Raw genomic sequence first — 16744 nt, 5'->3', positions numbered from 1 at the left:
TCAGTTCAGTTCCAGGTCTTCCATGTACTCCAGGACCCAGGGTTCGCTGGGGTTGGCACAGATCAGTTTTCCCCTTTGGGTCTGGAATCTGTAGAACAGGAGTGATTAGATCCCATGGGACATTCCCTGTGGTACCTATCTCCCTCTGCTTGACCACAGTTCAAGTTGAACCCTCTAGTGGGTAGGAAGACCCTTCCTGGGGTGGTACTAGAACGAGACTCCTTATACTTTTCACCCTGGATTTAGCTCTGGTTGCCCACACAAGGAACCAATGAGTTTTACAATCAATACGCCTACCTCTCCCCATGACACCTCCCGCCCCTAGCAATAACTTTTTCATATGCTTTTCTAAGCACCGTTTAAGAAGTCAGCCCATATTTCCTCTCCTTTCACTTTCCCTGGTTTCCTGGTCTCTGGCTAACTTCCTCCCCAGAAACCCTTCATCTTCTCCCTAGGCCCCCCACAGCCCCTCCAGGACCCAACAGGTAACATCATGACCTCACTGGTTTCTGGGAGGGCTTCAGCCCTGAGACCTGCTTCCCTACTATTTGATCCTCCCCTACCCCCAAACAGGCCCCTTTTCTAACCCTGCCCTCGCCCTTCCTCCCAGAGGAGCCCAGAGGTTGATACTTACACCACAGCTGGCTGGGAGCAGAGGCTGCTGGTCTCATAGTAATCCCTCACAATTTTGCGAGGAAGCTTCCGCAGGGTGTAAGTGAAGCAGCACGCAGTGGGAGGGTCTGAACCCACTGGAAAGAAAGGCCACGTGAGATCAAAGCTCTGCAAGGAGCTGCTCGTTTTGGCTTCTAGTTATGGATATTCTGTGGGCATCTCTGTGGAGCTACCAGACCTTAACTACTGTCCCTGATATCTAATCCCACCCACCCTGAGTAGGAATCTGATCCTGAATACAAAATGCTAAAAGAAGACAATGGAGCTGGATTGGGTCTCAGAGCACACGCCGAACTCCATTCATTTTACAAGTGGAGAAACCAAGGCACAGAGTAAGACAGGGACTTGTTTAAATAGGCCGACTGATTCTATTTCTCAAGAAAACAGGAACTTGAATATTACTGAATGTCTACTAGACTCTGCATTAACAGCAGCTACTTAATTGTCCCACCTCCCTTTTCTCCCATCCCCAGAAGCCACTGGTGGACCTTCCCATATAGTAAAGTGGGAGCTCCCTACACCATGGCTCTAGAAGTAGTAGTTGAAAAAACAAACTTACTTGGTGCTGAGAGCGCTGGAGAGCAGAAGGCAGCCACTAGCACGAGGAGAGAGAGGACAGTCATGCAGAGCTTCATGGTCTCGGAAAAGGAGAAGCTTTCCCGCAGCTGACACTATAGAACCAAGAAGCGTCAGAAGCCTACTGCGTTCTGTGCTGACACTGAGTTGGGATCCCTTCTTTATAAGAACTTTGATGACTGGGACAGAGGTGGGGGCACAGGAGGGCAAGTGGAATTTCCAGGGTAGAAATGATGTCATGGTACCAAAGAGGAAAGTCAAGCTAGCTGAGAGTGAGGAGCTCTGCACAGCTTTTCTTGCCCAACACGATGTCATCACAGTGGAAAGAAGGAGGCAGAGAAGTGGTTTGAGCCCTAGAGGGAAGTGGTACACCCAAGGCAGTGTCTGATACTGAGGAGAGAATTGTAAACCCCACAGGAAAGATAAAACATTCACACCTGCTAGAAGGGGCTTGTTGATGACAGTCCTGCTCCTATGGGTGGTTGGCAGCTCCAGAAGCTGGAGGACTAATGACAGTCTTTCCAGGGTTACCACAAGCCTGGCCCCAAGAAGGAAGGAGGAACTGAACTCCGTGTCTCATTACTGGACCTGCTTCTGCTGGGTTGAGTGACTGTAGGTCCCTGTATGTTGCCTTGGGCTGAAAGAAAGAGTCCAGCATTGCACGTGCAGAAGGACCCAGCAGAACAATTACCTCTGACTTACAGAACGTTTGCTATGTGCCAGGCAGTGGACGAACTTCTTATACGCATAACAGCAAATCCTACCACAACACTATGCAGCAAGTTGATTATTCACTGAGGGAAGAAGGATCAGAAAGCAGGGGAGAGTTCACTGATCACCTCAAGGCGACAATCTTAAGTGGCAGTGCCAAGATCTGAAGTGAGATTCTTCTGACTCTGACATCTATATTCTTTCTTCCTTGTTGTCACAAATATACAATGTGACCACAGAGAGAGAAACTGCTGACCACTAGGGGTTATACTCCACACAGCCATCTTCCTAGGGCTGAAGTCAGGAGGGGAGGAGTTTGGGTTAGTCTGTCCTAGAACCAGAAGGGAACAGATGGGAAGAGAACTACAGGTTTCAGTTTGCCCACGTGGACCCCTACTAGAGAAGGAGAATAAAGTCAGTAAAAATCAGTTTGGAAGACCCAGAATAAGAATGTTCCTCAAGTATAAAAATGGGGTTGGATATACCTAACCGTGAGTTTGTTGATATTACGGAGAAATGTGTGCACATGTGAGTGTGTACAGCCCTCCACAGGGAATTCCTAGTGTTCATTGAAAGCCCTGCCTGGTTTGGCCGCTGCTGGTGACCTGAAGGTGAAGTAAGGTGACTCGGTGAAGTTCACAAGGGCCAGGAATCAGTAGTGGATGAAGTGGGCAGGTGAGGGTGGTCCAGATGATTGGATCAAGATCTGTATCCACCTGCAACTCAGCCACGCTGATCCTCGTGCTCACCTCCAGCCCCACACTGCTCCCTGCCTCTGCTCAGGGAGGGAAGAATGAAGAGTGAAAGAGAAAACCAGGCCCCCTGGGTGCTATCGAGATGTAGGACTGGAGAGGGCAGAGCAGCATCGTGGAGTACCTCCGGGTCCCTAAATGAAGTATAATGTCCTCCTACCTCCTATCACTCCCTCCACCCCACCCCCACACACAAACTGTCCTTCTTCCCTCCATCTTTTCTCTTCTCCCCCTTCTCTCTGCGAGACTTGTTTCAAATGTTCTGATCTCCCCCAAGTCCCCTATCCCCAGCTCTAAAGTTCTATGACCCCTCATATCACAGATGCCAGTGCCTCGCATGGTCTTTCCCGGTTGGTGAAGTTTCACCTTCATGTATCAAGGACCTTGCTTCAGGGAAAGAGGGTGTACCTTGTGTACAGTGAGAGCTACGCAGACTTTGTTATCCATGCCATTTCTACTCAACCCAATCAATTTAGAAGTCATCTGCTTTTTGTCATGGAAGGCAGAGCCGTATGTAGCCGCATCCTTCCCCTCAAACAGGTCTTAGTCTAATCATGGTGTTGGCAGTGATAGAAATTACTGTCCCAAGAGATGGAATAAATTGTCACATCAAAGGTAGAAACAGAATGTCAGAGGCTCAAAGGATGGAGAAGGCCATCCCTTGGCTTTGGACTGATAGTTCTAAGTGAAGTTGAAACCCCACTGTGTGCTGAAGGGGAGGCCTTGACAAGGGGACTTCCATCTAAATGAGTAGGGTGTGCTGGCCTTTAAGTTGTGAAGATTTTAAAGATACTTGCTCTGGCGTATTAGGAAAGTGAGGAGGGATAAGATGGGTGATGAGTTATCTTGGAGCCACACAATGAGTTTGACTCTTGTGGTTTGCTTCCTAGCCTTGCTTTGATCTTTGGTCATAGAGGCAAAAGATTTTGTCATGAATGTCCCAACAATAATGTTGTGTTCACACTAGTGAAATTCCACATGGAGAATACAAAGCACGTGTCCCAGTATGTTTAGCTGGATCTATGGCCTCCAAGATTTATACATTGGGGCCATTTCTAAGTGGTAGTGTAGACAGAACGATAGCAAATGCCTCTTGAATACACAACATAAATGTGTTCGTCTTCTGTAGAGAACCGTTCCTGACCTTTCTTCCAACTGAGTCCTGTATCTTCCTCTGTGCTACTTCCATCATGTCACTGTCTATTTGGCTGCCTCCCCCACTGGATAGTGCGTTCCTTGATGCATAAACCATGTTATGTTTATCTCCACATACATAGTAGGTGTTCAATAAACACTTGTTTCATAAGTCCTCAGAGGCAGCCAGAACTACCAGTTTTCCTGGAGGAGGTAGGATGGGGTATGATAGGTAACATGGACTCAAAATGTGAACTCCACTTATCTAAATGAAATAAGAATGATCTGGGCATTTGGACTCTAGTCAAAAGGTGAATTCCCCAGCTCTGATGAGGTGATAATTGCCCTGCCCTCAACCCACATAGCAAGTGGTTTATCATAAGGGATACTATTCTAAGACTCAGCTCTTTCCAGTTCAGCGGTGTAGAGAAGTGACAACAGAAGTCTACCAGGGTTCCAGGGAGCTCCCAATGCATTCTGGGGGTCACCCACCCTCTCCCTCCATGGAAAGTCCACTTCTCCTCACTCGTGGTAATATCCCCTTACACCCTTGCTGGCACTGTGCCCATAACTCCACTATGGGCACTGTTTTCTCATTTTGTCCTCCCAGCGTCTGTAAGCGGCAGGCAGGACTGGCAACCCCAGCAGTAATATGACCTTACAAACGCCCTGGTACCCTTGATTTCCCCCAGCATATCATGTCCATGGTTCTATCTGATCCCAATCTGTAAATAAAGCCTCACCTGTGTTTGGAAGGTTCAAGAAAACCTTCAGTATTCTTTAGAAAGCAACTTTCTTCCTTCAAACAGTGCTTTTTATACCTGTTTTTAGCTCTTGCCAGGCTATAGTATCCAGGAAGAGAAGAAAATAAATCAGTGAAACTTTACTGTGTACCTACTATCTGACATATTTGGAGATACATGCTTTGAAAAGTTGTGGTGAAGTCTTAAGAAAGGCTTCCAAAAAATGTATGATTTTTGTAACAACTTATATTAGTTTCCTTTGTTTTTAATGGAAAATATACATGGTCACATAGAAAATTTAGAAAATATAGGAAATCATAAATAAATAAATACATAAATAATTAACCAGCATTCTATACATCGTTTTCCATTTCACTATTGTTACTTAATAGTCTTTCTTTTGCTCATATATCTTAGGATTTTTACTTGTATTCTTCCATGTCGTTAAAAACTCAAAAATTATTCAAAATTAGCATGCATGCCATTTCACTGCATTGAAATACCAAAGTAATATATCAAAATTTATATTTAGCCATTTCATTCAGGTTGTTGTAACTTTTCTCTATTACAAATTGAGCTGAGACTTGAAGGATGATTAGCCAGGCAGAGTGTGGGGGTGGGTTACTCCGTCAAAAACCAAGAGACCTGCACATTTTAAATATATAAAATAGATTAAATGAAATATTTTAGTAATAATAATAGTAACTAACACACAGCACTATGAGCCAGTGATGTTCTAATCCTTTTATAGATATTAATGTATTCAATCCTCTGAGGCAGGGACCATGTTTCCCCGAAAATAAGACCAAGCCGAACCATCAGCTCTAATGCGTCTTTTGGAGCAAAAATTAATATAAGACTCAGTCTTATATTATGTTAGATAAGACTGGGTATTACATAAATTTTTGTTCCAAAAGATGCACTAGAGCTGATGGTCCAGCTAGGTCTTATTTTGGGGGAAACACAGTACTATTATCCCCTTTCACATATGAGCAAAATGAAGCCCAGAGAGTTAAGTAATCTATGGAAGAACACACAGCTAATAGATTTGGAAATGACACCAAGGAGGTCTGGTTCCAGAGTGTAAGTAAGTAAACCAATAAAGGAATATGTGCGTATTATAAATTTATGTTAAATGTTTAACAACCAAAGTCTGTAATCATGATATATTAGGTTGGTGCAAAGGTAATAGCAGTTTAAAAGGCTAAAAATAATTGCAAAAGCTGTAATTACTTTTGCACCAACCTAATAAAATGTCTTTCAGATTTACATTTGGCATGTCTTTGAACAGTGGAATCCATGGATTTCTCTTTTCCTTGCAAAACTATGGGAATTAAATAGTGGTTTTCCTTATTTGTTCTAAATATTAATCTCTGCAGCTGTTATGAGGTGTACCCGTGCTTAAAGTACTTCACTCTTCCCTGTGATTTTCAAGAAGGGAAAATTGTGCCTTGCAAAGTGACATCTCATTCCTGAAAAGCAGAAAGAAAACCTGCACTTGTAAGGAATTACATGTAGTTCAGAAGGCTGAGTCTTGGTTTCCAGGAAGTTGGAATGTACCAAGATTCATGGCCAAAGAGAAAAGCAGGGATCAGGTCACAGAGGAGAAGCTTCCATTTCATGCTGTAAACAGTGCAGAGTATTGAAAGAATGTTCAAGAAAAAGAGACGGAGACTGATTTGCAAAATCACTTTGGATGCTGTGTGATGATGGGACAGATTGAAGAGAGGCAAACTGGAAGAAAACTCAGCTGATAGGAAACACAGCTGTTATGGTCAGATGCTGAGGGCCTGAGCTAAGACACTGGCAATAGGAATGGTGAGAAGCAGATACACCTCATTTCAAAACACAATAGATTGAATACAGTAACACCCTCCCTCCCTTTATCTGTGGGGGATACATTCAAAGACTGCCAGTGTATACCTAACACCTCAGATAGTCCTGAACCATATATATCCTATGTTTTATCCCTATATGACATACACACCTTTTCACTTAAAGGAGGCACTTTACGGCTTCTCTTTGGCATGTCCAAGTTTCCAGCATGACTGCCCTGGAGCTTTGGCATCACCATTAGGTAGAATAAAGGATACTTGAACACAAACTCTGTAATACCGAGTCAATCTGATAACTGAGATGGCCACTAAGTCACTAACTGGCAGGTAGTGTATACAGCGTGGATACACTGGACCAAGATATAATTCACGTCCCCGGTGAGATGGAGCAGGGCAGCGCACAGTCTAACACTTACGGATTGTTTATATCTGCATTTTCCATTTAATATCTTTGGACCATGACTGACCACAGGGGACTGAAACCAAAGAAAGTAAAACCACCGATAAGGCGGGAAAACTGTAGATGTAGGAGGTGAAGCGGAGGGACAAGCCAAGGGTGATCCCAGCTTTCTGGCTTAGAAGCTGGGTAGGAGGGGGTGCTTTTACTGAGTAGAGAATACCGATGGGGGAACAGGGGACAGAATCTAGTCCAATACCAAGATGTATACCTTGACTTCCTACACACACACACAAATAGTCAGAGAGAATGATAAGAACTCAAGAAGGAAAAGCAAAGAGTAGGGGCTGCAAGGAGACACTCTCTCTGGAGGATGCTAGAAAGAGGCCCCATGGATATTGTTTCTACCCACATGAAAGGTGGGGCCAAGCCTGTGCTACCTGCAGATAGGAGGCGGAGACTGGGCCAAAAGGGCATCGTCACCAGCAAACCCATGTCTGGAGCCACTGTTGCCAAAAGGAGAGACTGAGACTGATGCCTGGGGAAGTGGAACTGTGGGACCAGAAACTGAAAGGAAACCAATCCAGTGATGAGGAGGCGAGCAGAGCAGGACAAGGCGGTGACGTTGCAGAACATGAATTGTTCAGCCAGAACCCGCTGTACTCATGGCTGGGACCATCTTCTGGACGGAGGTGGGGCCTCAAAGAGGCTGGGCTGAGCCGGACACCAAGGACACAAATCACAGCCCTCTGTGCGGACGGATCCACCATGTTGACTGCTGGCTATTTCTGTCACCACCTCCTGAGAGATCTTTGGTGATCCCCAGAGATCCTGACTTTGACACCATGGTTTTCTGATCCTTACCTTCCTTTTCATCTTTCAACTCCGTAATGGCACTTGGGCATAGCCATACTGCTAGTCAAATCACTGAGTTATTCATTCATTCAACAAATATTATTAAGTTCCACTACGTGTCAGGCATTGTGGTTATGACTGGAGAGTCATTGCTAAATAATGCACACAATGAAATACAAACCTGACCAAAGCTATCTGTGTGATAGATTCCATCTATAGGTGCAAATCATTTCACCTGGGAACAGCAATTTACCACCTGGGAAACTTCTAAAACCTTTCAAGACCAATTCAATCATCTTAGAGCTCCCTCATATTATACATTCAACACATGCCTAGTAAGCACCTACTCTGCATACAAGTGCATTGTTTTACAATCAAGTAAAAACATATATGACAAAGGGCTATTGCCTGATTTTAGGATGTATATGGAAAACCTTACATGTATAATAACTGAGATAAAATTTTATGTTCATTAAAAAGAATAAAATTATAATAAATAGATACCATATCAGAAAATTCATCATGTTATTATCATCAGTTGCTAGGATTTAGTAAAATTCACCAACTAGACATAGTATGAATTTGGTTTAAAGTCAATAGGACGTGGTCTAAATTTTTTGAAGAGAAAATGCCATGAATAACTCACTATAACACAATGTGGTAAGTGCTATAATCATGGAGGTAGACAATAACGTCCATTATTAGAAAGTGATTTATTCAGCAGTTTCCATTTCCTCCTCCTTGCCCTCCCCAACCCCTAGAAGCCAGCTGTCAGAAACTGAATCACGAGTATGATAGGGGTTTCCCTCAAGAAGTAAATGAGGGAATGCAATTCAGGGTATCAGTCAAGGGCTGGGGTAGAGGAGGTGGGTGAGGTGGAGGCATTGTTTGTGATCTAGAGTTTCCAATGAAACAAGGATTCCTTATTTGGAATTGACAGTAACAAAGCAAGATACATGGATGCTAAAGCCTCAGAGAAACCTGCCATTGCCCCTGATCTCGTCTTTGCTTTCCATCCCTCACAACCAGCATTAGCCATAACAGGGATGGGACAGAAACACAGCCCATGTGTTTTAAGAGAAGTAACTCTACAGATACAGAATTGCAATCGTGTGGTCTCACTGTGCTTATGTCTTGTTTCCTCCTTTGTTCTAACCCCTTTTGTGGCTAGTGAAAGCCCTCCTGGTTTGGCCCCCGTTTAGCTTCACCATCCGTATTTGCTCCACCACGCTGCAGCTGCACTGAACTGCTCACTCCTCCTTCTGAGCCAGCAATATTCACACCTCTGATTCTTATCCACCGGACCTCCTCTACCACCCCGTCTGCGTATGTTCAACTCCTGTGTAACTTTCAAGACCCAGCCAAAGTTACCTCCCTTCCATGAAGCCCTCCTCAACCCTCCTGAGGGAGGTCATTGCTCCCTCCTCCTGGCGTTCTGAGCTTTCATTTCTTTTTCTCCTGAAATCTTAGCACTTTCTAAGTGCTGTGGTTATCTGTTTATATACTTTACCTGCCCATACGAGACCAGGGGCACCTAGAGGACAAAGACCGTTAAAAAGAACTAAATGTGATTTATGCTCATTAATTATGGAACAATAAAATAACAAAGAAGGGAAAAAGGAAAAGAAACATATGGATCTGACTAAGAAAGTAGACCCTTTCACACCACTGAAATTATGAATTCAAAAGAGGAGGAAATGGCTTTGAATTTGGCATTATTTATGCAAATATCATACAGCGTCCTTAAAACAGCTCAGAAAAATGGGAATCAAGACTTCATTTTAGCCAAGACCATTGGAGAGAAACTTTAGTTTATTTCTCAAAAATTTCTTTCACATTAAAATTAAACAATTGACAACAACCTGCTTTCCAACCAATGCTGCTGTAAACGTTTTAAAACAAAATGTGTTTGTAAATTTGTGGGCTGACAAGAAAGGTAATACACTCTCACTTTAAAAAAATGAGAAAACTCCAGAAAAAGTGGAAAACAAGAAAATTAATCACTCATAGATCTATCACATATATGTAAGTAACTATTGATGCTTTGGGGCATTTATTTACAATGCTTTTTATTTTTTTCAGGCCTAGCATTTACATATATAGAAAAAATACATATGAATATATATATACATACATATATACACACACACACATATATATGGTTACAATATTTGTCATATATGTGTGTATACATATATACACATATATATTTGCACAATTCTTCATCTTGTACAATTTGTACAATTTTTTGTGTGTGTGAGGTAGGAATCCAAATTTATTTATGTTTCTTGAAATGGAAACCCTATTGCCACAGTTACTAATTTCAATTTGTACGATTTTTCGTCTTACATTTTTACAACTGATGTTTTGATTATATTTAGCTACTTCAGTTTACAGGCCTAATCATAAGCAAGCCAGTGCACATACCATAATTTACTTTATCATTCCCTGATAGAGGAAAATTTAGGTTTCCTAATTTTACAGCTAAAGTGATGCTGGGTTACGTTTGAAGATGCCTCCATAGTTGGGTTTGTTCCTCTAGAACCCTTTCCTAGAAATGTGCCCTTTAGACTAACGGATATAAATATTTTTAGGCTCCTGACATATTAACACCCACATCAAATGCCTCTTTATGATCCTCAACTGGTGTTTAACCCAGTGACTATTTGAGGAATGGAGAAATGACAGAACCATGACCTCATGCTTCCTAGTCCTCTAGCAGGGATTCTTTAATTCAGCTTCTTGCCTCCAAGAAAAGCTGTGGCATCATCTCATGTACCCCAGCCGTGTGGTGAGAGCAGCTGAGGAAGCACAGAAGTTTCAGCTCTGGGGAAAGGACGGGGCTGGAGAATTCACGTATAGATCAGTTTCTTGGAAGGGGACCAGCTAAGAATAGCCCTGGGGCAACACACACTCTTCTCTCGTCCTCTTCTCCGGCGATACAATTTCCACAAGAAACCAGAACAACTCATATGAGTTGTGGGCTGAAACTTATAGCTCAGAGAAGCTATTCTTAGATATCCTGAACTCCTGTGGTCTCCTGGGACCCTGAGTTGCACAACACTCAGCGTGACAACACCGCTATGCTTAAAAATTTCCCTCCTCACCCCCAGATTCCATTTCCCCATCGGCGGGGCTGCCTATAAAGGGCAGAGGAGATGGCTGTGCACTCCAGAAGAACGCAGCCAGCAGTGAGTGCCCACTCCCATCTCTGTTCTCCTGCTACTCGAGCCCACGCTCCATCTGCTCAGCATCATGAAGGTTCCCGGGGCTGCCCTTGCCGTCCTTCTCTGCACCATGGCCCTGTGCAGCCAGGTCTTCTCTGCACCATGTGAGTCTATTGTTGCAGTTGGTGTCCCCATTCTCGGGCCACGGTCAGACTACATCTATCTTTTCTTGTGGTCTTGAGAGGCCCCAAGACAAAATAGAGACCTTCTTAAAGGGTTACGAAACAGCTTTGCTTTTTCCGCAAGGCTTTTATTTTCATCGTATAAGGGGTTCTTAACTAGCCTAGTCCCCGTATCTGGGTGGAGTAGGAGAATAACAGTGCCATTTTATAGGTGGCAAAATAGGGACCTAAGGAAATGAGTTCGCAAGAGGCAGAATCCAAGTCTGGTTACTTTCTACTGGTGTCATTCTTCCAGTAATTCACTCTAGGTCCCCCCAAGAGCTCTGTCCCTTGGATATCTTAGGAGAGATATCCAAGTTTCTCTTTTGCTAGGTTATGGCTTCTTGAACCAGACAAAATTTCCTGAAGGGACTTGAGATAAGAGAACAGTCTGCTTGGATGTCTGGCTCACAAAGAGAAAGACAGCGCCCACAACAAAGAGTCCAAGAGAAAGAAGCACACAGACAGAAACAAAGACAGAGATAGGGATATTTCTAGGCAAAAATGCCCAATGACTTCTAGTGACCTTGTCTCCCAGCTGACGCCCTGAACACTCATTCTCCCAGGGATTAGATCTCAGATCTTACCTTTTCTTCTTGACTCAAGCTCATTCTGTCCCTTCCTCTACAGATGCTGCTGACACCCCCACCGCCTGCTGTTTCTCCTATATCGCCCGGCAGTTTCCACGCAAATTCATAGTCGACTATTATGAGACCAGCAGCCAGTGCTCCAAGCCTGGTGTCATGTAAGTGTCAGTCTTCCTGCCCACCTCTGGGGAGATAGAGAAGGTGTGGGGTGGAGGTAGTGCCCAAGGGCACAGATGGGCCAGGGTGCCATCCTGGAAAGGCCCCATCTTCCAGGACATTCTATCAAGTATGCAGGACCCAGGTCTCTGAGGTGTGACCTGATCTGGCCAGGGGCTTGCAGAGCCAAGGAGGGCTGGCCCAGCACAGAGGGAAGGGAGGGGAAGAAGGAGAGGGCAGCAGGATCCTCTGAGGGGCCCCCTCCCCCAAGTCAGTGAGAGCAACTCTCTGCATTGAGATAGGCAGAGGATCCCTGAGAGAGTGGGCTGGCCCTGGGATGTCTGGGGCAGAGAAGGAGGGAGGGGTTATGGAGGGCCCAGGGTTCCCCTGCTGCATTCCTCAGTATGTAAGCCTTCCATCTTCTCCACAGATTCCAAACCAAAAGACAGCGGCAGGTCTGTGCCGACCCCAGGGAGGCCTGGGTCCAGGAATACATCACTAACCTGGAGCTGAATGCCTGAGTGGCCTGGACACTTTGAGGAACCCAGTGACCTTGGTGGGCCAATGAGGAGCAGGGGCCTGAGTCTTGGCAACACCCCGGTAACCTCCACAGTTACCTCTCTTGTGGGCTTGTTGCCAAACGCCCATACCCTGGGATTCTTCCTAACTTAAAATTTAATTTATTTATATTATTTAATTTTCATAATTTATTTTAAATATCACACTGTGTTTGGGACTGTTTGCTCCAAGAGGTGTCAGGATTCCATTTTCACCACCCCTCCCCTTCTTCACTTGCACTGTGATTGGTGGTAATTGAGTGACTGTCATAAGCTTGTTCTAGGCAGAGGTGGTGCCAAAGCCACCAGACTGAGAAACATGTATTGAATGTTTCTGTTCGGTGCTGTGTTCAGCTCAGAGAAATAATAAAGATGCTATTTTTAAAAAGTAAACTGGCATTGAGTTTGGTTTTGTTTATCTAGCAAATCAGAATCACTAGTTGATATGAAAGACAGTTTGGGGGATATAATCAATAACATTGTAAAGATTTTGGTAGGGTGTCAGATGGGCACTTGTCTTATGAGGGAGACCACTTCATTGACGGTGTATATGCCTGACCACTGCTATGTACACCTGAAGCTGAAGCTGAATAACATAGATTGTCAACTATAATGTAATATATATATATATACATATGGTCACAGGACGTGGAGTAAGGCAAGGGAATAGAATCAATGGAATTATAACAGCTTTATACGATGTCACAGGGGTAGTAGGCTGGGGGAGGGGTTATCACTTTGTGAGAGATATAAATATCTAACTATTACATTGTTTTGTACATTGGAAACTAATTAAAAAACAAAAAAAGAGGCACTGGTTAAAAGAAATAAGAGGCAAAGAATAGGAAGATGTGAAATGGAGAGAAATTGGGAGAAATGGAAGGGGGGCCACCACAGAGATACTCTGCTTTACACTGGAGCCACATTTTCGGAACATTGAAATTATGAATATTTTTAATCAAATCATGATGTACATGCTCCAGGAAAATTCACTACTAAAATGGATAGCATTGAGAACCATACTCGTAGTATATATTTATGATAAATCAAGCTTTCTTGATAACAATTACTAACATATTGACATTTACTCTAAGCTGAGTGCTTTTTATGCAGTGGCCACTTGATCCTCACAATGAAACAGCATAGCTTAAGTACTATTAATATCCTCATTTGACAGAAGAGTAAACGGGAGCTAGGGCTCAGAGAGGTTAAGTAACTTAGCCAAGATCACACAGCAAGTAAAGATACAATTAAGTTTCAGACTTTGATATAACTATACGTTATGCTCTTAACTGCTAGCCAAATTATTTCCCAAAATGAAATCCACCTACACACAAATCACAAGCAATGATCAGAATTTAGATGTGAACCTGAAATTGATATTTGTACCAAGCTTATCAGATTTTCCACATACATGTTAACAGCTAAGAACTACTGAAAGAGTCAATAGGATTTACCATTCTTTTCCAAATGTGGTGCATATCTGCATATGGTAACAGGTGTATTGTACATTATTTTCCTTGAATCCAGGCTCTACAAAATAAATGGCTAATGTTCAAGGGAAAGACAACCAGCCTACATGTGGAATAGGATTATGTTTACAGGTTTACTGAGAAAGCTGTTATTTATTAGACAGATTGCCTGTGTTACAGTTTAACTACAAGAAATGTATGCTGAGCTAGAGTCCTTTTTGCCAAAGGAGAAATTCAAAAGATTTGTGTGAAAAACCAAACATGCGTAACTTTTTATAAGCCATGATTATTTCATTTTGATTAAATTAATCTAGTTTTTATATCCAAAATTAGTTGAGAATTGTAGTGATCAAACTCTTTAGAGTACAATTAAACACTCGTAGTGAACAAACATTAAGATGCCCATACAGTTTGGCCTAGGTATCATTTGCCCTGATTCCATTTCTAGGAATCTATTTTGTAGCAACAGTGCCAAAGAACAGGAATATATAGGCACAAGGATATTCTTCGCAGCATGATTTTTAAATGGAAAACAAAAGGAAATGATCATCAATAAAATATTAAATCATAGAGGATTGAGCTGCCCACCAATGGAATATTCTGCCGTCAGTAAAAACGTTAACACATCTATGTCTATGGAAAGTGTCCATAATATTATGTGCAAAAGGTATATCTGTTTACATCTAGTATATGCATATATACTCTACATGTGTGCTACAGAACTATATGTATAAAATATTATTTTTGTTATTTTTAAAGCCACATACACATATATATTTGCAAAGGTAAATATTTGGAAAGATACATATCAAATAGCTAACTGCGGTTTCTTAGAGCAAATGGTATTAACATATTTTTTTAATGGGTACCTATCCTTTTTATTTTCTACTCTTCTTTTTCATTTGACTTATTTTTCAGTGAGTATGTATTGCTTACCTCTCAGGTCTTATCTTACCTGTCTTATCTTACCTTATCTCTGGATGGGTGATATTCTACCCATCGGAACCATTTTCTGATTGGGATTCTGAGTTGACCCAAAGAAGACAGAGTTCAGCTTGGCCGGTCTTGAAGCCGTAGTGGCTTTTATATAATGAGGGCAATGCAACAAACAAGTCCTTTTGCCCAAGGCTTTCATATCTCAAACACGCACACACAAATCTCCTCTCAGGCAACATTTTGTATTCCCCTTCCATTAGGAATGGCCCATTCCCTACCACAATTACCATCCACACCTGTGATAAGTGAAGGCACTGTCAGGAGAATGGGAGGAATAGCCTTTGTCTCCAAAGCAGCAGTCAGGGTAACCATAATTCTTCTCTGTTGGCTTCCAATATCCTGAGAAAAACAAAACCTGCTCATTTACATTCACCTGTTTCCCAAGGTCCAGCAACCCCAAACCAAACGAGAAGCTTAACCAGCTCAACTCCCCAAGTACAAGTTTTGTGAACAGAGTAATGGAACAAAGACCCCTCTGAGGGAAAAGGGAGAATGGGGATCACATTGTTAACCAGTTTATAGGGCCTTCCAGAGTCTGAGACATGACTGAGATCCTGGTCAGCCTCTCTGGTTGGCCCCCCTGCAGACTGCCCTCTGTAGACACATATGTGTGCTGGGCAAGAACCCTTTTCGGGGGGCTGTCTACCTCCTGCCCATGTGAGCTAGGAGCCTGGGGTTTGCCTTAGGTGTTGAGCAATCAGTGGCCATTTGGGTCTTGTGATTTCCTTGGCAATGAGAAGCCGTCTTCTAATAATAGCAGGCTTCTGATCTTTGCTTCTGATCAATTCCATGGGCTAGACAACCAGCAGCAGAGCCCTTGTCCAGTCCTACATCTTGCATTTTAACTGGGGTTGGGAATGTGCGCTTCCTAGCCCAGGCCTCAATGCTACAGTCACGCCAACATCCCCACTTCCTAGCCCTCTAGGGAGAGACTGCTGCCTCCATTTTGGCCGCTACAGAGGTGGGACAATGTGGGGAAGTGATAAATATTTGAGCCCAATAAAAAGCCATTTCTCCCAGCACATTCACAAGGAGCTGATTGTCCATTTTAGTAAGAAAGACAAATATTTCATAGGAGAGGGTGGGAAGGGGGCGTTAGGGCCACAGGTGGACCCCAGGCTTCTCTCCTATTAAGTCTCACACCTTCCTGCCTCTGCTCGCACTAACGTTAGCTTGGAGTAAACATTTCTGCATTTGCAGCCCTTCTAGATTTCAGATTACTGGTGACAGTTGACAAGTGGGAAAGGCTTTTCTTAGCAAAGCTGGTTTTGTTCCTTTTCTGGTTTCAGATGAGCCCATTTCAAAACAGTCTAAACTCTTTCTTAAGGACCTTACTCATGGATGCAAGAAGTAGCTGTTATATTCTGACATTCAGAATCTTACCTATCAAATTCCTCAATGTTGCAGCCTTAATATTTGGCACAGGACCTCAACACCGACACCCGACAGACCGCAGTTAATCCAACAGTGGCAATACCACATAAGAGCAGTTCTCAAAAGGTGGTGCCCAGTCCACAACAAGAGCAACACCTGGGAACGCATTAGAAATGCAAATTCCAAGCCCTCCTCCCCTCGTTAGAAGGTGTGGCAGAACCACTTGTGTTTTAACAAACCTCTAGGTAATTCCCATGCACACCAAACTTTAAAAACCCCTTCCATTTAATAAGGTCCTCACCAAATTCCCTCCTACTTTTTCAGTTCAACCAATCCCACACTTCAGTCAGGGGCTGTTGCTTTTAACAGACCCTGTATCTCTGCACAGATACAGGACTCTGTATTTCTCAGGATGCTGGTAGCTTCAAGGAGGAAAACAAGCAAACAAACAAACCTAACTCAAAAAGGCTTGACTAAATGATCCTTGTCGCCCCCAAGTAGAGGGTACAAGGTGGCTCTTGCTCCAGGAAAGGCTGGAT

The 16744-nt window shown here is 43.3% G+C and overlaps 2 protein-coding genes across 3 annotated transcripts; one reads left to right on the top strand and one right to left on the bottom strand.

Annotated features, from left to right (window-relative positions):
* Positions 1 to 1307, bottom strand: LOC308489173 (C-C motif chemokine 4-like; the record flags this gene model as incomplete). Of its 2 annotated transcripts, none has more annotated exons than XM_081029963.1 (3): positions 1 to 88; positions 635 to 749; positions 1232 to 1307. In XM_081029963.1, 3 exons carry the CDS (start codon positions 1305 to 1307, stop codon positions 1 to 3), a joined length of 279 nt encoding a protein of 92 aa, XP_080886089.1. The 2 variants fall into 2 exon arrangements, with proteins under 2 accessions (XP_080886089.1, XP_080886090.1); XM_081029964.1 differs by having other exon boundaries at positions 1 to 73.
* A 9623-nt stretch (positions 1308 to 10930) lies between these two features.
* LOC308489171 (C-C motif chemokine 3-like) lies at positions 10931 to 12327 on the top strand (the record flags this gene model as incomplete). Its single annotated transcript, XM_081029960.1, has 3 exons — positions 10931 to 11006; positions 11694 to 11808; positions 12237 to 12327. The coding sequence occupies 3 exons, from the start codon at positions 10931 to 10933 to the stop codon at positions 12325 to 12327; spliced, it is 282 nt and encodes a 93-aa protein (XP_080886086.1).
* Between the last annotated feature and the right edge of the window lie 4417 nt (positions 12328 to 16744).

Source organism: Rhinolophus hipposideros (assembly GCF_964194185.1).
Source record: "Rhinolophus hipposideros genome assembly, chromosome: 20".
Lineage (NCBI taxonomy): Eukaryota > Metazoa > Chordata > Mammalia > Chiroptera > Rhinolophidae > Rhinolophus > Rhinolophus hipposideros.
The sequence above is the reverse complement of the archived record's forward strand: the minus strand, read 5'-3'. Positions and strand labels throughout refer to the sequence as shown.